This window comes from Scophthalmus maximus, chromosome 2, assembly GCF_022379125.1.
Source record: "Scophthalmus maximus strain ysfricsl-2021 chromosome 2, ASM2237912v1, whole genome shotgun sequence".
NCBI classification, from domain to species: Eukaryota; Metazoa; Chordata; class Actinopteri; order Pleuronectiformes; family Scophthalmidae; genus Scophthalmus; species Scophthalmus maximus.
Genome location: NC_061516.1, coordinates 19,893,858 through 19,919,270, shown reverse-complemented (window position 1 = coordinate 19,919,270; position 25,413 = coordinate 19,893,858). Strand labels below are relative to the sequence as shown.

At 46.8% G+C, this 25,413-nt stretch overlaps 3 protein-coding genes across 11 annotated transcripts in view; 2 read left to right on the top strand and 1 right to left on the bottom strand.

Moving 5' to 3' along the window:
• The window catches only part of shroom1 (shroom family member 1), a 29,540-nt gene extending 12,358 nt beyond the window's left edge, over positions 1-17,182 (top strand). For 3 of the 8 annotated variants that reach the window (XM_035625000.2, XM_035625005.2, XM_035625003.2), the window contains exons 2-10: positions 4,424-4,464; positions 6,708-9,667; positions 9,781-9,967; positions 10,241-10,293; positions 10,493-11,146; positions 11,254-11,844; positions 12,302-12,413; positions 12,999-13,271; positions 14,555-17,182. In XM_035625000.2, coding sequence (XP_035480893.2) covers positions 6,933-9,667; positions 9,781-9,967; positions 10,241-10,293; positions 10,493-11,146; positions 11,254-11,844; positions 12,302-12,413; positions 12,999-13,271; positions 14,555-14,809 — 4,860 coding nt within the window. In that variant the 5' untranslated portion in view covers positions 4,424-4,464; positions 6,708-6,932 and the 3' untranslated portion in view covers positions 14,810-17,182. Of the gene's footprint in view, positions 1-4,423; positions 4,465-6,707; positions 9,668-9,780; positions 9,968-10,240; positions 10,294-10,492; positions 11,147-11,253; positions 11,845-12,301; positions 12,414-12,998; positions 13,272-14,554 lie in introns of those variants that run through there. The other 5 variants (XM_035625004.2, XM_035625006.2, XM_035624999.2 and 2 more) reach the window with 3 other exon arrangements.
• A 3,722-nt stretch (positions 17,183-20,904) lies between these two features.
• On the bottom strand, positions 20,905-23,334 carry LOC118301425 (ankyrin repeat domain-containing protein SOWAHA-like). Its single transcript, XM_035626925.2, has one exon. It carries the CDS (start codon positions 23,179-23,181, stop codon positions 21,700-21,702), a length of 1,482 nt encoding a protein of 493 aa, XP_035482818.2. The 5' UTR covers positions 23,182-23,334; the 3' UTR covers positions 20,905-21,699.
• A 1,705-nt stretch (positions 23,335-25,039) lies between these two features.
• sept8a (septin 8a) overlaps positions 25,040-25,413 on the top strand; it is a 35,485-nt gene continuing 35,111 nt past the window's right edge. The window contains exon 1 of one of the 2 annotated variants that reach the window (XM_035625069.2): positions 25,040-25,222. In XM_035625069.2, coding sequence (XP_035480962.1) covers positions 25,193-25,222 — 30 coding nt within the window. In that variant the 5' untranslated portion in view covers positions 25,040-25,192. The remainder of the gene's footprint in view (positions 25,223-25,413) is intronic. The other variant, XM_035625068.2, reaches the window with a different exon arrangement.

Genomic DNA, 25,413 nt, shown 5'->3' with positions numbered 1-25,413 from the left:
GAGCATTTGTTGCACAACTTTTTATTTCATGTACAATAAAAGTGTGCCTGGTGGCACTTTGACAGCATTTACTTTGGTTCCCGATTGTCCTAATTGCCTCCACGATTGCCCTTTTATAATCATTCCACATGTGACTTGGACCCGGGTTAATATGTTCTGGGATTTTAATACACACACCAATGAGTGAAAACAATATGCTGCAGAAATGATGATTTTGCACGGCCCATTTTTAGACTAAACACACAACCATGCAAATGCACAAAAAGGCTCCGCAGCCTTGTTCTATTCTAGTGCAGAGGAATTCCTACAGTATCCAGTTAAACTCGCCATGACTGGATCATATTGCGGACCCCCCTGGGGGGTCCTTAATACAAAAGTAATTGTCTTCTCAGAAGCCAGTCGACAGTAATAAGAAGTTCATCATTTGCAGGGTTCATTTTGTGTTCAGTTTTTAAACCTACTGCTGCCACCAGCGTTTCCTTGTTAACCACTTCCTGGTTAATTGTTGACCGGGGACGATACAGAAAGCTGAGAATATTATTAATGTACTCTCATTGACCTTGTTGCATTTTTGTGTCTTGTAGCAACAATTGCACATACGTGCTTTTAATATTCAGTCGTAGAGACATGTAATGCCATCAAGAAAAATCGAGGAGCATTAATGTCAAAATTGTCAAGTTAGGTATTTAAACCAGATCAGTGCAGAAATGCGGATCCTGTTTGAGTGTGACAACTTGTCTTGGTTACCTAGACATTTTCAACACTGGTCTGAGCACTGCCCAGCAACATGCAGCCAGGGTTTCCTTCGCCTGCACACATAGACACTGCTTAATCCCTCTTTTCTTTCTCTGTGTTTGACACACGCAGGGAAATTACATCGCAGGCGTTGGTGATAACGCAAGCACGAACTCGGCTTTCCCTTTCCCGCTACTAGGCGCTTTGCTCTGTCAGTAATCAACACACGACCACTTCCACCTTTTCAAAAACCACTTCCTCTCCGATTCTGTTTAATCTGAGACAATGGGAGTGATGTCTTTGAGGTCCGGTGGGAGACTGGAGCCCAGAAGCAAAGTCGTAGCTGAGCATTGTTGCTGTTCTGATGCCTCCTCATCTGTTTTATGCTCAGAGGTTTGAAAAGATTCAGACTCTTGAGTTGCTCCAGCCCACTTAAGAGTACAGGTTAGCTCAGTGGATAATGGAGGGTCAAATAAAATGTCTACTTTATATTGTGGGTGAGCTAAGAATGTCATTACACATGTTCGGATGAAGGCCTTCTACTCTGAACTTATTCTTCTTTTGGCATTGTTTTTTTTCCCTCCATGGTGCATTGTGATGGCTTTGGCACTGCCAGCCCATGAATATGTTTTCATTAAAAGTGACACGGATCCGATAAAAAATTAAATATATAAAGGCTTTATCCTCTTGCCATGTGAATGGTGAGTTCTTCGAAAATAATGGAATTGGAATGTGCTGGAGTTGTCTGAGTAATACAAAATAAAAAATAATAATAATGAAATACAAAATTTATGTGACAAACATACAATAATATAATGTCTGATTCGCTTTGTGTGAGAGGTTTTTAAATATATTTTCTGGAGACAGTGAAAAAATAAAAAACATCATAGGCTTTTTTTTTTACATCTTGACTTAATAAATAATGTTAAGGATGGCTCGTGTGTAGTTGACCACCTCAAATAAGACCAATCTGCCATGAATTCTGGGTAAAGAACAGAGTCTTGTAAAACGTCTACGGGGTCATCAGTCAGGCTCAGGGTGGTTGTTTAGTCTTTGCTGGCTCACTCAACAGCAACACTGCTAGGAAACCACAAGTCATGACACATGATTTGCTCTTTTCACTCGGAGCCACTGGTTAGCAGGTGTCATTAGCTGTCACCATGGAAACGAGGCTTGTTTTACTGAGTTAGCCTGGGGGTTGGGTGGACAACTGAAATAATTTTTTTGGTGAAACCGCCCCGACAATTACAGCAAATGGTATGAAGCCATTGTCAACCGAATTAATTACTTGTACTTTGACCTACAGTAGAAATGGTCTTTTAGTTGTGTCAGACTTCTGCTGAGCAGGTTTAAAGTCTTGATGACACGACCAATCCATTCAGCTCCTCATTCTGAGCGATCCGGAGTTTCATCTACCCATCATCATCATCATCTTCGTTAGCAGGCGCAGCACGGCCAATGGTGCTAATGAGTTAATAGGTTTTGGCTTGCTAGTTGCCTGGCTTACTACCACGGCAACAGCGGCCATAACTCCCTGCTTGTCTCTGTCCTTCTTCCTCTCTTTCCTATCCCACCGTTTTTCTATATGTGACATCTTTTTGTCGTCCTGCCCTCTCTGTCTCAGTCTCTGTCTTCTCTGCACATCTATATCTGCCTGCTGCTTCTCAGGGGCCTGGTGGTCCAGTCTCGTGGCTGCATGGCGAAGGTCATGCGGGAACACATAATCACCAGTGAAAGAAACACAATAAAAATCTTCAAGAATTTATTTCCCCCCACCCTCCCAGACTTCATTCCACCCTCTCTCAATCAGACTCACTCTGTGTTCGCACTCTTCATCCGTTGGTTTTAAAATCACAACTGTCTTTAAGAAAGTGTGTCCTTGTCCGACACTTAACCTGACCATGTTGCATATAAAAAAAGAAAGAAAAGCTTATGGCTTACTCTCTCGTCCATCCAATGTGATTGAGTTTTTAGCTCGGTTACCAGGCAGAAGTTGGTCATGAGCTTATCCTTGTTTAGATGTCTCTGTTTATTGACCCTTGTCGTGGAGTTCTCGTGTAATCACATGTGGAAAATCTTATTTGCTGCCTCAACTGCCCTCAAAATGAATAAAAGCCTCTTTGCTGGCTATATCCAATGAAAACAAAACAAGAAACATGTCTAAGTGTCCAGTGTGTGGTCAACTTGATACTGACACATGTCAAACTAAGCTTACATTTTGTCAAAGTGTCGGAGCAGTCAATGGCTGTTTCAGACACGAGCTCTGGGCATTTCACGGAGTTTGCCGTTCACATATGAAGAAGGAGATTGGGTCAGTTCACAACAGTAGGAACATTTCCTGAACATTCAAGCGAGTGGTGACGCCTCGGAAGAGCGCCCACTCGCTCGCTGTGAATCTAACGGATATTTTCCTGCTGTATTATTCTCACACAGGCTCACTCTGCCTTTTTCTTGAAATTTTACCAGGGGGAGCTGGCAGGAAAAGTCCAGGAAAATATCTGGAACATTTGAGTCTAACTTACATCCCTGACGAAAAAGTCCGGACTTCAGTGCCTGCCTAAAAGTGTACATGCTTCTCTCTGCCTCTCAGTCCCATAAGAATCAGTACATAACACAGAGACAGTTAAAGCAGCGATGAAACCATCCACGTAACCTGGATGCAGCTCTTTGCTCCACTTTGTCTGACGCTGCGCTAACAGTCACAAACAGTCTGAGCACCAGCACTGCCAGCCACAATACAGTAGAAAACAATAGAGAAGGCAGGGAGGTTCTTTGTCTGACAATAGACAGTCACACAGGAGTTCTGAGAGCTGATGGTGTCATTACGAGAGTGTATTGACCCACATCAGTCTTCAATCGGGTGTTTTAAATGTTTATTACAGTTTTTCGAGTCAGTGTTGGTATTGACAGCGCGCTCGTCACAAAATCTTTGTTCATTCACGTACAACAGTGATGGTTGTATTTACGGAAAATTGAAAAGAGACCAAAGAAAGTTTCTGGAGTAAATTACAGCATTGATGACCTTCATACATCCTCACTACACTGTAATTAGTAGAGATTTCTGCAGTTGGCCATTGATTAGTTTTGTAACTTTGGGAGATTAATAGGTGCTAGAAATGAGAGAGAAAAAGGGAAAATTAGGTTGATGGTGGGGATGGCTGGTCTTTTTTGGGGGGGGTTGGAGGCTGGGAGGTCATCCATCCAACCACCACTACCCCCTCCCCTCCTCTGTTCTCCCTCCTGCCTTGGCTAGTCTCCATGTGCCGGGCTCAGGGCCTTGGGAATGAATGGCGCCCGGGCTCTGCTCCGTCTTTGAAGCCAGCCAGGAATGCGAGGCCTCTTTTCTTTTTTTCCTTTTTCTTCCTCCCCTCTCTCTCTCTCTCTCTCTGTTGTTCGGGCTGCCGGCCGCACTAGCAGCTATCTGCGGCAGTGAAATATTCCCTCCGCTGCGCTCATTGTGCATCAGAGAGCCGGACGTCATAGGCTGGCCAATCAGCGGGTCCCACTATGCAGCCTTGGGTCTTGGTGGGGGGAGAAGGGACTCACTAGAAGTCTTCCTTCTAATATCGGGCTCTCCTGGTTACTTGGTCCGGTCCCTCTTCAGAGGCAGAAAGATGTCCTGAATGAGAAACTATGGTGTAAATCCTTATTTAAGCTGAAACTTAGGAAACTTCTTTTTTTTTCTCAGATGGAAACTAGGAAGGACAGCAACTTGGTCTCAAAGTTTGGGTGAGTTTTTTCGATTCTTTTATTGTTTTGCTCACTCTTTTTGTTGAAAGTTTGTGGCCATTGGTGCAAACCGGTCTGCAAGTTGCTGCTCACTAAATAGTTCCCCGTCTGCCTTGCCGTTGTGACTGTTGATCCAACTTTGTGTTCAGCTTTCCTGCTGTCATTGTTCAGTTCTCTTGTCTCTTGTTGTTGTGGTTTGCGTGTGAGGGTATTTGTCTGGGCCAGTCACCCTCTGCCTCACCCTCCCTCCCTCCCTCTCTGTACATTTTGTCACTGCCTGTCCCCTCCATCACTTCCACTTGAGCGCTCCCCCTGTTTGAGAGCCTCTCTCTGTTCGCAGAGGGAAGAGGAGGGCTGGAAACCACACACACACACACACACACACACACACACACACACACACACACACACACACACACACACACACACACACACACACACACACACACACACACAAACACTCTCAGACACACACACTTACGCAGACACACCACAGATCAGAAGACCCTTCATAAACACATGGAATCCCCCTTAATACTGTAGATTGAAAGGCTCTTGGGAGGTGGGTTTTGTGTTTATGCAAAACGACCACCTAGGATCATCTTTGAGTCAGGTTTTTCAGCTCGGTCAACAAACTTGGCATTACATGGGAGTTTTCAGTTGTCAGTCTAATTCACTAAGTAGTCGTTCACCGCAGGATTGTTATCTTTGTCGGTATGGATTGTTGTTGGTTGGTAAAAAATCCAAGACAAGAGATAATGTGCACAACATTTCTTGCACTTTCCCATCAATCCCATCATTGAGGCCTGGTTTTCACACTGTGGTGTCAGAGTTGATGAACTGGTTGGATTGTCTTTGTCTTATTGGCAACATTGACCTTTCTGTGTGCATGACAGGTATGTCGCTTCAGCTTAAGGACAACCAAAGGTATGCCGGTCATGGGAGAGAGAGAGAGAAGCCATTTGCTCTGTCATTAGAGTCCACACTAAAACCTAAACCTACCATTAGCTTCCAGGGGGCTCATTGGAGATGACCGATGATGATAGGTTTCCATTTATTAATGGACTGCAAGAATTATATACCTGCAATTTATTAAATTCATTGTACTTTAACAGCAAGTTGGGAATAAGCTGCTTTAATTCAAGGCCGAAAGGTTATTCATCCTGTGGTATTTTACATTTTATGGGTTTATTTTTTCTTGACCGTGTCTCAGCTGGAAATAAATGAAATAATGAATGCTTATGTAGCTAAAAAGAAAGTTAAATCTTCCATTTTTGGAAACGATTTGACAAGAACAGGTCAAGCAAATGCTTCAATGTCCCAAGAATAAAAGGGGAAAAGGTAGACTAATCTGCATTGGCCAGAGGGCTGTACAACAAGGCATTATACACCTGTCACATGACTAATCTTCACATTTTTTCCATAGTTCCATATGGAATTCCTGACATTTTTTTCATGTGTGCGCTGCAACGTGCACCAGCAGCCTCAAGGCCCTTAATTAAAGGCCTCGTCGATGCAAAACGGTAGACTCCTTTCAGCAGGTGGTAAACTGTACTGACTACAAAACTGAACCGCGTCAGCCTTGAAACAAAAAAATCTTAATATCTTGCTCACACGATGATCCTCAGTGTTGAATTTATGGTGTGAGAGTAGATGATTGTCTTTAAACCAGACCGAAGTAGTTATTGCTGCACTGGGGATTATACTTTAAATTCCCTACCTTCATCGAGTTCAAATGTCTATTTTGACACAGCCTCTCTTGTCAAACATTATTTTGCTCTTTAATTATAAACTGTGATTTAAAAAAATGTTCTCTACTGGAAAGAAAAAAGGGAAAATGAACATTATCTTCAGTAAAGTGGTGTATGAGGAATTTGACCTAGACATGCCAAGCAATGATTTTTTTTTTCCCACTGGTGAATTACAGCTTTCTGGCACTTTAATAGGGTTTCAGCAGAAAACACCCTGCCAAAGAAAACCCACTTTTTTTTAGCAGGGTGTTTTCAGTGTACATAAGGTATGAAGGTGTTTTTACTTTGATGTGGCAGTGTAGCTGAGTGTGTCTTTAACCAAGTGGAAATGCCAAGCTGACAGTTTAACACAAACAAACATATTTTGGTTGAATGTTGTGTAACGGTCGTGCACAGAATTGTTTTTTCAAACCATTGCACTCTTGTTTGTAGTGTCAGTCTTGAGTTGTGTTTTCAGGCTGATAACCACCTTGTTTGTGTTTTCTCCTGTAGGTGCTACTGAGCAGACTGTCCCAAGAGGCTTTGAATAAACCAAAAGGAGGCAGGAAAAAAAATGACCTAATTAGCGACAAGCGTGATTGACAACCTGGTGCAACCGTGTCTGTGGTTATTTCCCCAAGTTTCACCCACAAGGCTCACACATGCATCGGAGCACATACTCGTACGACACATACACAAACCCCACCCTTCCTTTCTCGCCATCCGCCCCGGTCCTCCATGGATTCCTACAACTTCCACTTTGAGAGAATGAGCAACGTGGACCTGCATAGCCTGAGCCTGCCCGTCAGCCGGCTCTCCCCAGCCAAGTCCAACAGCAGCATCGTCGACCAACTCGCCCACCACCAACACGGCAAAGGAGACTCTGCCTACAGCTCCTTCTCTGGTGGGTCCACTGCCCCAGACTACCCTTCCCCCTTCGTCCCAGACGACCTACACTCCAGCGCCTTCAGTCACTATGCTGATCTCAAGTATGTAAAGTCCATTTATCATCCAACCCAGGTTGTGCAGTCTGATTCGAAGACCATGGACCAGCTCTTTCGCTCTGTGGAAGCTATCTCTCAGCACTATCGCAACAACACCAGTACCAACGTAAACCACCACAACCACAATGGCAATGACAGTTTCCACAACAACAAAAACAACAAAGTGCTCTCTAAACAAGAGGTGTCTTCAGGCTCTCCTTCCAAGGGTTCTTACCCTCCTGTCCATCCTCCTCCTGTCCCAGCACGCCTGGATAGTTTCATAGCCACAAAAAACTTGGAGAACAGCAGGGTCCACCACCACCAAGGTACTGAGTTTCAACCCCCGCAGCCACAGCCTCAACAACAACCCAGACCCTACAATAGACTCCATTCACAGCACCACGGTCTGAATGCCAGAAACCCCGAGAAGGCTAACCCAGATACAGCCAACTCAAGCCTCAATTCTGACCCTGTGTTTTCAGTTTGGAGGGGCTCTCAACCTCAGGCCCAGCAAGCACCAGTCCACCGCCCTCACCTCCAGTCTCATGATCAGACCAGGGTGCCGTTGAACCCAGAGTACCCTTTCATTCTGGATAACAAAGCTGACTCTGAGCAGCAGAAATCAAAAAACCTCCCAAGTGGATCACCACCCCGAGGCACGAGCCAGTCTGATTACCTGAAACCCCGACAGCTCTCCAGCAGCGGTGGATGCAATGGAGACCATCACAACAAGTCCAGTGGTAGCAGTAGCAATGTAGAGAGTCAGCGCAAACGGGCCCACTCGGCTCACGATTGGCTTGGGTCAGAGACGAGCCGAGCTGCCAGCCCCTGGAATTCTGGTCAGAGTTTTATCAACAGCAGCATCCAACATAAGGGTCAGTTCTACTTTGTCACGGGATTGTGTAAGCTGTCTGACTCCGGGATGAGGACAAATTCTTCATCTGTGTGTGGGTCTGACACCGGGAGTGAGAGCTCCACTGTGTTGGAGAAGCACCGGATAAGAGAAAAAGAAAGAAGCCACAGCACTATGGATAGTTTGTTCAGACCTCTCCAAGAGAGTTCTCGTACTTCCAGTGGTACAATTCCAGGTGAGAGGGAGGTTTTCACTTCTGTGTCCCAGGGCAAAGACCTGTCCTCCAGGAGTCAGGATCAGGAGAATCACAGGCCATCCTTCCTCTTGACGCAGTCCTCTCGAAGCTTTGACTCCTTGGAAGAAATCAACATGATCCAAAGCCGAGAGATCGGCCGCCACACTGCGAACAACCCCATATTCTACTGTGGACCTGACAGAAACTGCCCGCCACATTCAGCAACGCAAACGAAGGAGGCCGCCTCGCTAATAAGCAATGAACAGCCCAACCATAAGAGAGAGGAGCAGGCAAAGAGAGGGAAACGGCAGCCTTTGGGGGATGTAGCCAGCGAGAGGATAAACAAAGAAACGACCCCACTTCTCTATCACCTCACTGAAGCCAACCGGGCGGCCTTACAGCCCAGAAAGGAGGCTGAGAGCAGCATGAAAGGCAAGGAAGCAATCTTACACAAAACAGATCATGGGGACGTGTCAGGAAATGACAATAAGAGACCTCCACAAGGTGACATGAGCAAGAACGACCGAGGGGATGGCATCTCTGTTGCCTGTAACACTCTTGATGACTCATTTAAAAAGTACTACAAAGAGAAGCTAAAGGATGCCCAGTCTAAGGTGCTGAGGGAGACTTCATTTAAAAGGAGGGACCTGCAGCTGTCATGGCCACACCGTATCAGGCAAAAACCTGAGCTGAGGCCTTCAGTGATTCACTCGTTCTCCCTGTCACAAGATTCTGAGATGTCCACAGACACACTCACTCCCTCTGTGACCTCTGAGGAGACAGAGCGGGGGAGCATAAAGGAAGAGGTCAGTGAGAATCAGAATGAGACAGACAAAGAGACTGAAAAGGAAAACGGGAGACCATCGAACGTGGCCCAGCCCCAAGTGGCACGCGTCGGAGGCAGGAAGCGATTGACTCTAGAGCAGAAGAAGATGTGCTACTCTGAACCCGAGAAACTCAACCAGCTCGGCAGCACCCCTAGCCACTCCGCTTGCCGCTCATACGGCAACGAAAGCGACAACCTGTTTGCATCCGAATGTGACGGAGAGGAGTGCGTGCAGCAAGGAGAGCCGGGACTGGTCGCAGCACGCCGGAAGATGTTCGAGACAAGAGGTCGAGCCCTTTCAGCCTCTAGCACCTCAAAGACAAATCTTAAACAACAGCAACACAAGGCTCTGGTGGAGTACATGGAGCGCAAGACTGGCCAGAAAGTGGCTGAGCCACAACAACCAGCGCCGCAGTTGCCACCTTCACCCCGACAGAGGCACTCCCTGGGGGAGAAACCGTTCGACTGGGGTCCCAGGCCTCAATCAGGAAATCACGAAGGCAAAAATACAAAGAAGAAGCTCCACAGACCCCACTCCGCTGGCCGCATCCTTGATTCTTCCACCAGCTCCATCAGGTAGGAAAGAGAAAAACAAAGACAGAGAGCAAGAATCTTTGAATACGTTTATTTTTTCTTGTATGCATCAAATCAGACACTTTAAGTGTTCTGTTTTCATTTGCGCACAACAGGTATGCACAGTTCTTCTCAGCACAGTCTTGTTCAGGCCAATTCGCTGACCAGTCCAATCAGCCCAGGTGGAGGGAGAGCCAAGGTCCCTATCAGGGGAAGTCTGCCTCAGTGGAGAGTCTCCTGGACCAGCCAGAACCTCCTAGTTTCTACAGGAACAGATCAATATCCACACCACAGGCATATCAGGTAAGACATTTCCAGATACTTAATATTGGTTGAAACATTTAGCTCTAACTTTTTCACTTATCCTAAATGAAACACATTTGGGGTTTATTTGATCAGTTAAAGTCTGATGAGCTTTCTATCACAAACCCATAGAATTATTTTTTAGTATAGCTCAGAAAGCCTCCCCTATTTTTACTGCTACTAATGTATTTCACACAAGTTTTACATACTACTATTGAGCTCAGAGAAAATACCCTAAGTGTGTACCTTTATGTTCCTCCTCTGGGTCTGCAGGCACACGACGACGAGCGGGATCCATCACCAGTTAATACTATGGAAACCTGTAGGTATGTACCAGCGCTGTGGACGAATTGCGTTATTGCGTTGTTATTGCACGTGCTGACATTACCTTTTTCCTGATCCTCCTATGGTGCATTTGTATTTGCCCACAAAAAAGGTTTAAAGTTTCATTTCAAATCCAAGAATTTTGAATCAAACATAATGTATATGAATTGCTTCACATTTCACACAGAATGTCTGTTTCAGTCCGCAGACAACTACCACGGAGAATTCCTGGGTAAAGCGGGTCTCGGAGGGCAAGCCGTATGTCCGCGTTGTTGCACAGAGGGGGAAGTCCATGGAAGAGCTTGGGGCATCAAAATTAACAAGACCATCGGCCTTGAGTAAAAGTTCTGAGCAGTTGGATCAACTGTGGAGACGCTCGACTGGACCAGGAGGCGCAGAAGTAGAAAAGAGGAGTTTTTCATTTATTACCGAAGTCAGAGAAGCCCAGGGACTGGAGAGAGGGAGGAACAAACAGTATTTGACAGAGCAAGCGGGAGAAGAACCAGATGTTGTTGGTCAGAAGAACACTCAGGGACAGATTCAAAACCAAACCCAGAAAACTCCTCCGCTGAAGCAGAACTCAGAACCAGGGGAGGACGCAACGGTGGGAACAAGGAACTCGAGCAGATCCACCTCCCCGGCCTCCCGCTCCTTTTCCAGGGCCAGGGTTCGCTCTGGATCTCCTGGATCTCATGACCCTGTCACAGATGAGGTTCGGTCCAGCAGACCGCCAAGTGAGACCTCATCTAATCAACCTTCTCCCAGAGTTACAGAGACCAATGAGAGGGTGATAAAATCCACCTCATCCACCCCTGTCCAGACAAAGCTCCCTTGTGAGAGCAGGCTTTGCTTCAGGTAAGATTAGACAGAGTCACTGAGTTATGATCATTTGAGTGTCAGGCAACTCCCTAGACTAAAATGAACTGTACCTTTAGACGTTGTTAATATGATTTTGCTTCCAGCAGTGTCAGAACCTCTCCATCTGCGACTGGAACGGAGAGGGAGCAGTTTGTGGATGAACCGAAAAGTGACACCCCACTGCCTGATTCAAACCACGAAGTGTCTCTGAGCTGCGGCGTCACCACAGATCCATCGCTGTGGATTCTCCCTCTGGAGGAAGTGATCAAAGAGGAAGTCCAGAATTCACCACTGACGGACGGCGTTTTTGATGACGAGTCCCCCTGCCCGGCTCCTCGACCGCAGACAAGCGAAACCCCCGTGTCCCCCCGTGCCTCCGTCTCTGAGGCGGACGTCACTCAGCAGGCGGAGGAGGAGAAAAGTCCCGAAATGGAGGACGAGAAATCAGCAGAAAATCAGGAGCTGGAGGAGAAGGCAGCACCGGAGGAGAGCCCGGAGGAGCTCGGCGGGAGGCCTCAGTGGGAGGAGCTTGTAGAAGCAGTGGTCAAGGCTGACCAATCGCTGGCCAGAACGCTCTACCCACTGACGGATCGTAAGACGGCACTGATGCTGATGGAGCAGCTGCTGTCGGAGGACACGCTGCTGATGGAAGAGCACTACAAGAAGAAACAAGAGCAGAGAGGAGACGCAGAAAGGTAAATGTCAATGTCCCGGGATATTAAGGCAGCTGTGGCATCATCACACATGAGTAAGAGAACACTCTTTGGAAAACTTCCCCTGAAATGAATTGCAGTAAACGTGTAAAATTATGGATTTTGGCGTAGAAACTAGACTTGCTTCATAAATTTCCAAAAGCTTTGATTTTCCATCTTTTAAGGTGACAACATATATCTTGTACAGTTTATACACATCTGTGTCGATGTCACACCTTTGAGTTGACTGGTGCAGCCAAGTTGATTTTGATTGCTAGTGTAGGGAGGAAATATGACACTGATGAAATCCAAACAGCCTGAGCTGCATCAGTGCCGTGTTACCTTTTACCTCGCAACATTATGTTATGAGTTATGGATTGTGTTGACAGGAATTATGGGTTGTATCGATTGAGTGCAAGAACGCGTTGGCCTGACCTGAACACATCTGTCCTTTCTCTAGTGCTGAAGTGGTCAAAGGAGCTGAAGCACCTCAGTGTCTTTCTGCTGCTGAAGAAAGCCTCACACCTCAGTCTGCAGACCCGCAGAGCAAAGTTGACGTCACAGAGAAGAAGGTAATTATTAATGCATACAAAATGATGGCTGTTTACCTCACAGCTGCATGTGTACATTTGACTCTTGTTAACGGTAAAATCGTTTCTCAGTTCCTCATGGCAGAGAGCGGGAGTATTGTTTCACAGTCTGAACTGAAATTAGCCATTACAAAGGCACCACAAGATAAGAAAATGAGACCAATTTGTAATTTTAATATCTATGCTCTGCTGCACGTACAGTAAAGATGAGGACAAACTACATATATTATATAGATATATATTCATATTGATACCATCTGGATGCTATTTGGCCTTAAGTGGGCACATTTCAGGCAAAGACAGCCGTGTCTCTTATCACATGATGTACCGTCTGCCTCTTATCAGTGTCTCCCACTTGTCTAATGTTTGGCTCAGCAAAAAGCCTCCCCATTTCCTGACCTTTTTAGTTTATACCTCTATCCTTTACCCTATTACAGCAAATGTAAAAAAATAACAATTATTTGGTTCACCAGAAATCTCAAATCATAATTAAGTATCTTTCAAATATTTCGCAGCATAATCGCCTTAAACCTCTCACGCCTCACTCTCTTCCGCTTGAATTCACAGCAGCTGTTGGTGTCTCGTATCGAGGAGCGCCTGCGCTCGCTGGAAGAGACGCGCGGCGCCCTCCAGACGGAGGTCGAGGAGAACGCGGGACGGGGCAAGGCCCTGGAGGCGCTGGTCCGCGAGCGCTGTGCGCCCGTGGAGCTGGAGAGGTACAACCTGTTCATCGGAGACCTGCAGAGGGTGGTCAGCCTGCTGCTGTGCCTGTCTGCCCGACTGGCCAGGGTGCAGAACGCCCTGAGCACCGTGGACGAGCACACGGACGCTGAGGAGAAGGTGAGGGACCAGGTTCAGGTTCTGTAGCAAGTTTGTTTCATTTCTATATGCCATGAGAAACAGCTTAACAGCACATAAAGCCTCGACCACAATGTCACATCTCGAGAAATACTTGAAATATTTCTCGATTATCTTTATCTAAGATGTGATGGAAATCTAATGATGTGCTCTAATGCACCACCATGTGCTCTGCATATTCTAATCCTAATGTGTTTGAGTAGAAAGCAAACCGCTCAGCGAGCGCTCCTGGGAAAATATTATGTCACGTACTGTAACCTTGCCGATGTCATGATACAGCGCAGCTCATTTAGTTCTGCTGAGAAGGCGAACGTGAGTGTTGGATAGTGCGCGGCTGCTCCCATGCCCTCAGATATACTCTGGCTGTGTTTACTTAAGAACTGCAAACAGGCTCCCGCTTGGGGAAAAGCTGAAGGGCAACTCTAATGGAGTGGAGGTTTCTTACCATGTTGAATTCAAAAAATGTCCGTCAGGTTTATCTCAATGTAATTGGCCACGATTAGCTTATCTGTGTTTGAGCCAGAGGATTTATCAGAAGTTATGAAGATAATTTTAAAATTTACCGCAGTTTGTTTTAAGAGTCGTTTCCAAATGGTTTCACATAATGAGAAATAATTGCATGAATTTACCGTTCACATACCGTCATATAGGTTTTTATTTCAAATTCTTACTGCTGATTTAATCAAAGTGTCACAGGCTCTGACTTGAGCCTTCTGGAACTTTTTTTCCCCCCCCTGTGATTATCCTGTTTGATTACGCCTTCCAGTATTTTTCATTTCATCATCAATTTATTTTTGCGTGGGTGCATTCGATTTTTTTCGATTTATCCCTGAATGGGTTCTTTGTTGGTTTTGTGCATCTGTTAAAAAAAAAAAAAAAAAGCCCCAGCCGAACGTGTTGCATACTGAAGGGCTTGTTAGAGGCTCATTTATTTTCCTGCTGTTATCAGCAACACTGGTATTTACACTGACTCACCGAAACTGCAGCCCTGGTTTCGATGACATTTGTATCTACCCTGCCCTCTGTTGACACAAGGAAAGACTGCACCTCCTGACCCGTGGCAGTGTGAAACATGATATGACAACTTTTACAGCTTGAGTGAGAGATAATCTCTCAGTTAAAAACTAAAAAAGACACAGTATTTTGATGAATTTTAAGAATTTACTTCCATGCAGTGACAGACCAAACAGATTTCTTTGTCCCCAGTCTGATGTTTCAAATATCAGGAATTGATTTATGATTTTCTTCGTCCTCTCTCCACTCAGCAATCTCTGGACAGTCGCCACCGTCTGCTGTGCAAACAGAGGGAGGACGCCAAAGACCTGAAGGACAACCTGGACCGGAGGGAGAACCTGGTCTCCACCTTCCTGTCGCGCCAGCTGTCCGCCGAGCAGCTGCGGGACTACCGGCGCTTCGTCCAGACCCAGGCCTCGCTGCTCATCCGGCAGAAGGACCTGGAGGAGAAGCAGCGGCTGGGAGAGGAGCAGCTGGAGGCCCTCTCCCACAGCCTCCGTCTGTGAGAGGAGGGGAGAGGAGAGGCAACGCAGGCCCTGGATCATTCCTCCCTCGGACGTGCACAGGGTTTTGTCTGTGGCTCAGTTCGCCACATGCAGACACGGGACAGGGATTTTAAATTCTCCTGCTGATATCTCTAACCATGACTTTCCTTTGTCCTTTTTTTTTTTTTTTAACGAGTCGTACAGGGCTACAGGGGAACCCATCATGTTGCTCTACTCTCCTCTCGTTGTAAAGGCTGCACATGAGATGAGCCGTAGTTGAGACTGAAGCTCGTTGCCGTGGTCGCCCAGGAGGCTCACCCACTTCCCGTCCGAACGCAGTTCTCCGTCTGCACAAGCTGCAGTTTGCAATCCGAGGACTTGTCCGCCGTTGTCGCACATGTTTTCCTTTGACTTAAAAAACAGAAGCCTTTTTCTGTTTTCTCCCTCTGTGCCTTGGTATTGGTGTCGCCGTGGAACATTTTTCCACGAGAGCTGCTGTGTGGAAACTTTGCGCCCCTCCGTTAGCAATTCAGTAACTGTCCTTCCCTTTTCTCATTGAGGTGACGGTACTGCCCGAGCCCTGTATCTGCACCTGTGGAAACCCACCATGAGCTTTAAGATTGTATAGGGCTTCAGTGGAAGAGAGTGTGGCCTGAGGGGGAGGCCAAGTACTGTATCATGCCAGTAAATTGTACAATAGATGTAGGAAGGTTTAATCTTTCTTTTTTAATTTTAATGTTCTTATTTTTTGTGTGTGTTTCAAAATTAAGGCACTAAAAACCAAAAAAGGTGAATGGAAAAAAAAGCACTTTGTTAAGATACACGAATGCACATTTCTTCAAATCAGATTTGTTTTTCAAAATAATTTCAAGTGAAAGCCTTAACTCCATCCAGTTAAACAATACATATATTTTCTTTCTTTATTTTGTCGTTTCATTTTGAATAGGAATGTCGAACTTGTGTTTTGTTAATGGTACACGAGCACACCCGGCAAAACAATAAGGATCGAGTAAAAAAAATACTACAAATTTCATACTTCACGTTATTAAGTTTGAATGATTTCTTGCTGGAACAGCTCCTCATACCGAGGCGCTAAACCTCTTTAGAGCAGTTTATAATTGAGCAACAGTTATATCACTGGGTATTTTTCTACCCAATGTCCCTTTGTCGCATTAGTGACACGTGATACTTGAAATACTTTTGTTTTGTTTTTAAGTAGTAGGAAAGTCCACAATCTTCACTTCAGGTGTCCTTAAACTAATGTTGTGTTCACTACCTCCACAGCGAAGCCCCTTTCAAACACGTGTAACCTTTAGGTTTATTTAAATGCACACGTTAGTATCTAATCGATAGCTTTGGGTGAAAACACACACTCCCGAATCAAATCACATTCCGCCACGTCTTTGAACAGCATCTGTACTTCTCATTGACATTTGTAATTAGCTCTGATACTTGTGTTAATCGCTTTTGTTCTGATTCTTCAACCAGGCACATGGGAGAGTAGTTTAAGAGTGATGCATCAGAAAATGTGCAGCGTGTGTGTGCGCGTGCGTGCGTGTGTGTGTCCAACAGAAGGAACGAGAGCTTCTCTCGGTGTTTGCTGCGTTCGTTTTTCACCAAAATCCTGAATGAAACTATCCGGAATTTCAGTGATCCAGTGAATGGGTCGACTGTGTGTATTTATTGACTAAACAAAAGTCGAACAAGTAAACAAATGAAAGCAGATTTTTCCTCAGAAAGGAGGAAACTCTTCAACCTTTAACAACATTTTTTTTTCTTTTTTTTCTTTGGTAAACGGTTTCACCACCACCCCCCAAAACATTTCTCCGGTGATTTACGAGCGTGCTCCTCGGCTTGCTTAACAAATGTATGTTTGTCTTGGCCTTTGTGCTGACGCAGGGCCGAGGGTTTAGAAAAAAGAGACTCTTGTGTTGTTCCCTGCAGCGCGCTGGAATTCCTAAAGAATGCAAAAAGACCAACACTTTGGAGAAAGAGAGGACTGTTGAGGAAATAAACTCCCACAAAGGAGCAGCACATGGATGAATACTGTGTGTGCATGCAGCACACATTAGACCACGACAGAGGTGGCACACGCGGGCTCTTATTTTTGAAGTAGGAATATAATTGTTTAATTGGGTGGGATTTTGTTTTTCGATGTGATATGAACAGAATCTGTTTAAAAACCAGAGAAGGAAAAAGACATATTTGAGTGAGTCTCCGGCTGCTTGGACGGCAGCAGAGACGTTTTTCTAAATCCACTCTTTCTGCTACACGTCACGCCTGCTTTCTGTTGAGAGTTTGAGTTTTTTGTGTTTTTGTGCCTGTTTTGGAGTTGTAAATTCCACGATGTTTGTAAAATTGTGAATAAATGGAGCTCTCCCTCTCCTCCTAGTCTCTCGCATGTCTTATTCTCCTTCCACGGGGAACTTGTCCAAGGTCAAAATAAATTTTAAAAAATCCACGAAGCAGAAGCAGAAGAAAGATGCAGACACACGCGAATGGGAGCCGTGATTTGTGTTTGGTGTGGTGCTGCGAACAGAAACATTATTTAATTCAAACCACGGGAATGCTGTTATCCACTGTGGTATTGTGGGTGTCCAGGTTGAGGTTGTTCGTCTCTGCCCTCTGTAGGCACGTGAGCACACTGCCTCAGGTAGATCACTGAGCTGTGCTGGTGCAATCCGCTCCCTTCCACTACAGTTCAAGTCAAATTGTATCCGTTGAACATAGAAGCCTCATCAAGTATTACGTCTCGAAGAACACAACTTTTAAAGCGTTTGTTCTCAAGAATGTTTCACAGAAATGGGCGGATGTAGAGGATAGAGGGGGGGAGGGGGGGAATATTGTAAATGTAAGAAGAAATGTTTTAAAAAGTTATGAGTGTTGCCTCTACCCTCATAATGTTGAATAAGCTGGGATTTTTTTTGTGTCATAATTGAATTCTGCTCACTCATATTTAATACTGTATATTTCATTTCATCGCAAAGTTAATTTCTGAGGATAATTGTGTCTGTATCTTGAAATAAGGCTAGAAAATTAAATCCAAGAGATATATAACACTGGCTTACTGCAAATAATTAGACATTTTGGGGAAATGCACTAATTTGCTTTTTGGAATGAGAAGATTGATATCGCTCTCATGTTTGTCTGGCAGACCTGAAAAAACAGGCACCGGCTGCTCAGCTTAGCTTAGCACAAAGACTGGAAACAGGAGGAAACTGTTAGCCTGGCTCTCAGGCACTTCTAATAATCACTAATTAACATTTAATATCCTGGTTTTGTACAAATTATCAAAGAGACATAAACCATTATTGAGTCAATCATATTTGCAAAAAAAAAAAGGGCAAATAAGCTTATTTCACAAACATTTGCTGTAAGAAAAGAAAAAAAAATATGATTTTGGTGCCGGAAACTACACGACACGTTGAGGGAGCTGTAATTTCGGGGATGTCTTCCATCACTCGTCTCCGTCACGCCTCCTCCGACCTCGTTTGCCCTCTGCGGAAGGCCGCCGTGCAATCTGTTTTGTCGGCAACAACCGACAAACGCTTCTTAAAAGAATGAACAGAATGGACCCGAGGAGGCAAATGGCTTCCATGTTGGCAAGTGGAAGAGGGGGGGGAAACAACCCAGGGGGGCTGTGAGAAACACTAGACAGCACTTAGCGTACTTAACCAAGGAAAAAAAAAAAGAAAAAACAACACTTTCCATCACAATCATAGTCCCACTGGAGGCAGCACGGACATTAAACACAACACGGGGAATTCAAAAGAAGACGGATCTTTGTCGGACACTAATTGCATGACAATTAGGTTTAGTGTTGCTACAAATATAGCCTGTGTTGACGCAGCATTCTGTGTGTGTGTGTGTGTGTGTGTGTGTGTGTGTGTGTGTGTGTGTGTGTGTGTGTGTGTGTGTGTGTGTGTGTGTCTGTGTGTGTGTGTGTGTGTGTGTGTGTGTGTGTGTGTGTGTGTGATGGCCTGAACACGTCAGCTGCAGTCCTGTCACAGAGCAGTGCTGGGTAATGAGGAGCTTTGCAGCTGATAATCACTGTGAGTGATGCAAGGGGGGAAAAAAACAGAGGACGGAACATAATCGTCAGCTGGGAATCATCACCGTCGGCGAGAGGGGGCCAAACACTGTTTTGCCTCATGCCACCGAAATAGCCGCGTCTTAGTGTACAGTGTCTGCAGGTCAGGAGGTGACTCGGTGATTCTTCTGCCAGCTGCTTAGATTAGTAGCCTCACGGCTGGGCTTTTTCCTTTTTCTTTTTCCAAACATGAACCCTGAACTCTCCTGCTCCTCCTCCTCCAACCTCATCACTACACACTGACAGCTCGGTGGTGGAGACCAACAAAGTCAAAATGCTGATTGTAAAGCCGGTTTTATATCACCCATGATTTATTGCCGCTACATTCGAGCAGATGTTTCTGTTTTTGCCAACTCTGCTCTAAATAAGATCATTGAAGGGCCTGTTTACAACACACACACAGACACACACACACACACACACACACACACACACAGGCGCACGCACGCGCACACACACACACACACACACTCCTAATTATTGTTTTTTGACACTGTTAAATGAGGTCATGGTTAGTGGAGGTGTTGTACTTGGCTAATGAGAGGTGTACATGAGAACGACAAATATATATATATATATATATATATATATATATATATATATATATATGTATAAATGAATGACATTTATACAACAATAAACATAATTGGATTTGCATTTCAATTAGCTTGTGAATAAGCCACGGAGACGGTACAGTATTTCACGGCAGGGTAGAGATCAGAGGTTTTTGTTCCTGTGGGCTCTACATGTTTGTCAGGACCTAATCTGAGATGTTACTTTCACTTTACAGACACTCGCAGGTTTACACTGGATTGTGTCCAACACCCGAGTATGAAGTTTAATCAAATCCTTATCAGCATCGGTTCAAAGGGGCAATAGTTAGACATTTTGAAAAAAGAGTTTTGCTTCCATTTTAATGTCTCCGGGATACTGTAAAATATGAAGCGACAGCCTGCAGCAGCCTAAAGCCATGTGCTGAATGCACACACATGAGACTGCTATGGTTAAAATGAAAAGCAGTACCAATCTTCTAATTTAACTGTTGGAAAGAGAGCGAATAAACATCCATCCATCCATCCATCCATTTTCTACAACGCTTTGTCCTTTAAGGGTCGCGGGGTGGGGGCTGGATCCAATCCCAGCTGACAGTGGACGGTGGGAATAAACATATTTCCCCTAAAATGGAAGAACTTTAGAAGTGAAACAATAGTCATTCAGTAACGATGCAGGGTGGTAGTATACGTCAACAACAGAACTCCTATCTGAATGTTTCTTGATACTGTGGCACCCCTCTGAGGCCCATCAAGAAAGTGAAGCGTGAGGACAATATATCATCATCAAAAGAAAATTGATACCACCCTCATGAGCACTATGTTACGCACTGTATGTTTTCTCCATACACAACGATACTTTACCACCATACTAACATCCGGCTCTTGTTGCCTGGAGGACCTGGCTCGTGTTGCTGGCCACGTGTCGGCCTTTCTCCTCGGGGCAGCAGCAGCAGCAGAAAGGGACGTTTGCTTAATAACGCCCCGAGGCCCGGAGACGAAGCATTAGTTTTGACGGGCGATGACATCGCGAGACACGAGGGAAGCAAGAGGGAGACGACTCGAGGCCCGAGACAGATGAGCAGTGGAAGAGAATGACAGCACACATGACTAAACGCTGCACATTTTTGAAGTTGCAGCCACGCACGTCAAAATTGAGCCGGGACAGACAAGGGAACGGGAAAAGCAAAGTCAAATGTCTGGAGATGACTGCGGCTCTTCTCCCGCTGCTGCTTCTCGTCTTCCTGTATCTCTCTCTCTCTCTCTCTCTCTCACACACACACACACACACACACACACACACACACACACACACACACACACACACACACACACACACACACACACACACACACACACACACACACACACACACACACACACACACACACACACACACACACACACACACACACACACACACACACACACACACACACAGTGGATGTTTGCTTGTGCATAATGTTTCAGTGTTTAATAATGAAGTGAAGCGACGAGTTTCCTTAATCCTCCTGAGAGGCACAAACATTTCGCAGATTTTTAAAATGTATTTGTCTTTATTAATGTATTTTGGTTAATAATACAGCTTTGATTCACCCATAAGTGAGAACATATTCACTTTTTAGTATTTTTGGGTTCTTTTGCCTCCGGAAGTGGCTTCACTACTCTAATAATAATAATAATAATATATTTGATTTATAAAGCGCTTTTCATGCACCCAAAGCAGTTCAGTTCAGTTCTCACTCAGACACAGAGGAGAACAAGTCAAGTCTTGATCCCGTCTGTTCAACCAGTAACAAAATGTCTCGTAGATTAATTTCTTGTTAGTACCGATTCAGTTTAAAAAAAAATCAAAAATAGATTGAGGAAGAATATTTGGAAAAGAATATAAAACAAAATTCACTATAAAACTAAAATAAACATATAGCTAGATAGAGAATTGGATCAAATTCAGCAGAAAGACTGAACACACGACATGATGCCTTCAGGAGACCACAGGCGATGATTAATAAGATGACTCGCAGGTCCCACTGTAATATTTTACAGTCGTGTTTGATTCACAACACGCTTAACATACAAACTCATACTTGTAGCCTATAAAACCTAAACTCTTCCAATTCAGAGTTAATGATGATTCAGAGTCTCCAGAAAGTCAGTTGACGATTTTGATTTCCATTCGATTCTTTTTCAGTTTTTTTTTTGTCAAGGCCACAGCAGTCAATCAAGTTCTTTGACGGGCCATCGCAATAAGACGAGAAAGAATTCTCCCTTTACATAAAAGCTTCCGATATGACTCTCTGTCTGTAGACCACGTCCTCCCTCTCCTCGGGGTCGTGGCTCAGGGAGTGAAATCCCGGCCTCTGCTTGTGCTTCTTCTTGTGGCCCGGCACGTGTGGCTGGAAGAGGCGGCTGATCGAATGCAGCCCCTTGGACCGATCCGGGAACAGCTCGGGCTCCTCCTTCTCCTGCGCGGCGGCGGCGGCGGCGGCGGCACTGTCCGGAGGGGTCGGCTGGGCTCCGGGCCCACCCCCCAGCATCTCCCTCACCGTCTTGGAGACCCCCTTGTGCAGATAGTGGCAGGCCCTCTTCCCGCAGTTGTCCCTGACGCTCACGTCGGCGCCGTGCTCCCCCACCAGCGTGGCCATGATGTACTCCTGGTCGTGCAGGGCGGCGATGTGCAAAGGGGTGTACCCGCCGTGCGTTTTGGCGTTGACGTCGACCTCGACCCCTCCTCGCCGCGACACCTCGACGATCTTGTCCAGCATGTCGCTGTTGCCACACTTGGCCGCCCAGTGCAAGGCGGTGAAGCCCGACATGAAGTCCCTCTTGTCGGCCAGCTGGCTGTCCCCCAGCAGCAGCCCGTACACCTGCCTCCATTGGCCCGCGGCGCACTTGACCAGCCACTCGTGCTCCGACTGCTCCAGGGGAACCAGGGAGGGGACCCTGGTGTCTCTGTGCTCCTCCGGCGCCTTGGTGCTCTTCACCGCCCTCCTCAGCTGGGGTGAGCCCATGATGCTGATGCTGATGCTGCCCCCTTCGCCCGTCCCATCCTCCGCTGAGGAGGGTCTCCTCTTGTCCCTGCAGGCATCGAGCGCCGGACTGTCCGGAGGATCATCCACCTTCAGCTTGCGGATCTCCACCCGGGTGGTGCCGGGGGGCATTCTCAGGGGCAAGGAGAAGGGCTTGCTCTGGATGGCGGCGGCGGCGGCGGCCTGGGTCGCCTCACCCCTCGGCCACGACTGACCTTCGCGGGCGTGACCTCTCTGGACCTCGAAGGCCAGCATCCTTTTGACCCGCACGTCCGTGTGCTCGCTCCTCTGCAGCGCCAGCTGCAGGGGAGTCAGTAACTCGGCGGGGCTGTCGCCACTTCCCCTCGTCTGCCGCGGATCGGCTTCAGAAGCGGGGGACGCGTCTACCGCCTCCGCACAGCTGGCGTCGGTCCTCGGGCCCGGCGCAGGTGAGCCGCAGGTGAGCGGCGGCTGCTGCGGCCGCTCCTCACCTGTCGCCGCGGCCTCGCCCCTCTCCAGCAGGCGCTGGTACACCTTCTTGACGACCACGTACCGGACGCCGTCGACCTCGCGGACGAAGGCGACGTTGTTGACGAAGGTCTTGAACAGCTCCTTGCTGCGCTCCTTCTCCGCGGGGTCGACGGAGTCCATCGCGCCTCTGAACTTGCCCACGAGCTCGGACTTCCTGAGCCGGCCGCCCGCCGACAGCAGCGCGGACAGGACGGACTCCTGCGACAGGACCATCGCGGAAGAACTCCCGGCGGCTGCTCCGAGGCTTTGGAGGCGTCAGAGCTCCCGCTGTGCGACCGGCGAGGCCTCGTTCCGGGTGTCAGGACAGCAGCCTCCACCTGGCCGCCCGCTCGCTCCTCCTCCTCCTCTTCTTCCTCCTCCTCCTCCTCCTCCCCACCTGGCCGCTTGCTCCTCCTCCTCCTCTTCCTCCTCCTCTTCTTCCTCCTCCTCCTCCTCCTCTTCCTCCTCCTCTTCTTCCTCCTCCTCCTCCTCCTCTTCCTCCTCCTATTCTTCCTCCTCCTCCTCCTCTTCCTCCTCCTATTCTTCCTCCTCCTCCTCCTCCTCTTCTTCCTCCTCCTCCTCCTCCTCTTCTTCCTCCTCCTCCTCCTCTTCTTCTTCCTCCTCCTCCTCCTCCTCTTCTTCCTCCTCCTCCTCCTCCTCTTCTTCCTCCTCCTCCTCCTCCTCCCCACCTGGCCGCTCGCTCCTCCTCCTCCTCTTCCTCCTCCTCTTCTTCCTCCTCCTCCTCCTCCTCCTCTTCTTCCTCCTCCTCCTCCTCTTCTTCTTCCTCCTCCTCCTCCTCTTCTTCCTCTTCTTCCTCCTCCTCCTCCTCCTCCTCTTCTTCTTCCTCCTCCTCCTCCTCTTCTTCTTCCTCCTCCTCCTCCTCCTCCTCCTCCTCCCCACCTGGCCGCTCACTCCTCCTCCTCCTCACGTGGACGAGCCCTTTCCGGGAGAAGTGCAGACGTGGAGACAATTTGAATAAAATATGCAGATTGGTTTTTTTTTTTATTTTATTTTTTTATTATCCGAGTGGCTCTAACCGCAAATGTACTTTTAAATAATAAAAACTATAAGACTTTAGAGATTATGTCCCAGCTGGGCAATTGGCTATTTCTTTCTTTGTTTCTCTAGTATTAAACGTAAAATAATAGCCAATTCTCTAAAAGTCTACATACACTCAGTTGCCATCATTCCCATTTAGAGGCAATTACAAAAAGTGAAAAGTAAAATGTGTGTAAAATACCCTCCTCAGCTTATTAATATATATATATATTCCTTTAGCCGACTTCTACTACTGTGCTTATGAAGACGTAAGTTTGTGTGTGTGTGCATGTGTGTTTCTCTCCCCCAATTTGTAGCCTACATGTTTATATATCTCCTTTCAGTTCTGATTTCTGGTCTAATTGAAATTGTCTCTGTTTGTCTTTGTGCCATTGTTTATTCTTTGATAAATTGTTGATGAGGAAAAGTTTGTTTTGTTCATCAGCATCTTAAAACAACATCACAAAAATGCAATAGCCTACCCTTGGTTGGGACCCTAAAACGTGTAAACTGGTCCCCACGGCACTAAGGCTACAATACACACAATACAGTAACAATAATAATAGAATAGCTCGATCATACTGTAGTCAAATCAATATGTTGAAAAAGGACACATCCCCCCCCTCGCTCCTGTCCTGACTTGCAGTGAGAGCAGTGTGACATTCCTGGACCGAATGGGAAGCGGCCATATTGGAGCGTGTCTGTCGCGCCCAAAGACGTCGCCACGACGTCAAGATGATTCACCTCGACTCTCCATTTTTTTTTGGCAGACGACTTAAAAAACTGCCTTAAAAAAAACACCCAAACGCGACTTCCAACTGGTCCAAAGTCAGAACATCTCAACCTCCATTGGACAAGCACCACTTCAACACGCTGTCTAGCTACAATACGTGCGTCTTATCTTCTCTCATCGATCGGCAGGCCAAGTCAAAACGAAGGAAAGATACATTATGTCGCCCGTGAACGAAGGAGACGCGAAGCAGCGGAGAGTCATCTTGTCCCCCGACACGCCTCCTCCCCTCTCTTCCGCCTCGTCGTCCCTCGCCTCCCCCTCCCTCCCTCTCCCTCCCTCCCGCCCTCGGTCCACTCGGCTCGGCTCGGCAGTTTGTCAGGCTCACGCGGAGAGACGAGGGCTGCTCCCTTTCGCCTCGGTCTGCACAGAACACACCAACCGACCGACCAGCCAGCCACCGTACATTCCGCAACCATGGCTGCCACGGACGTTGACGTGTTTTCGGTGAGTGGAAGCCGCGGCGCCGCTGTGCACCCGCCGCCGCCTCCTCCCTCCCTCTCTCTCTCCCTCCATGGTTCTTTTTTTTCCCCTTCGGGAAAACGAAAACCCCAGGAAGACACTCGGTTGTGATTAGTCAAAGTGTGGGTGTTAGCCGCTGTGTGTGTGTGTGTGTGTGTGTGTGTGTGTCGGTACTG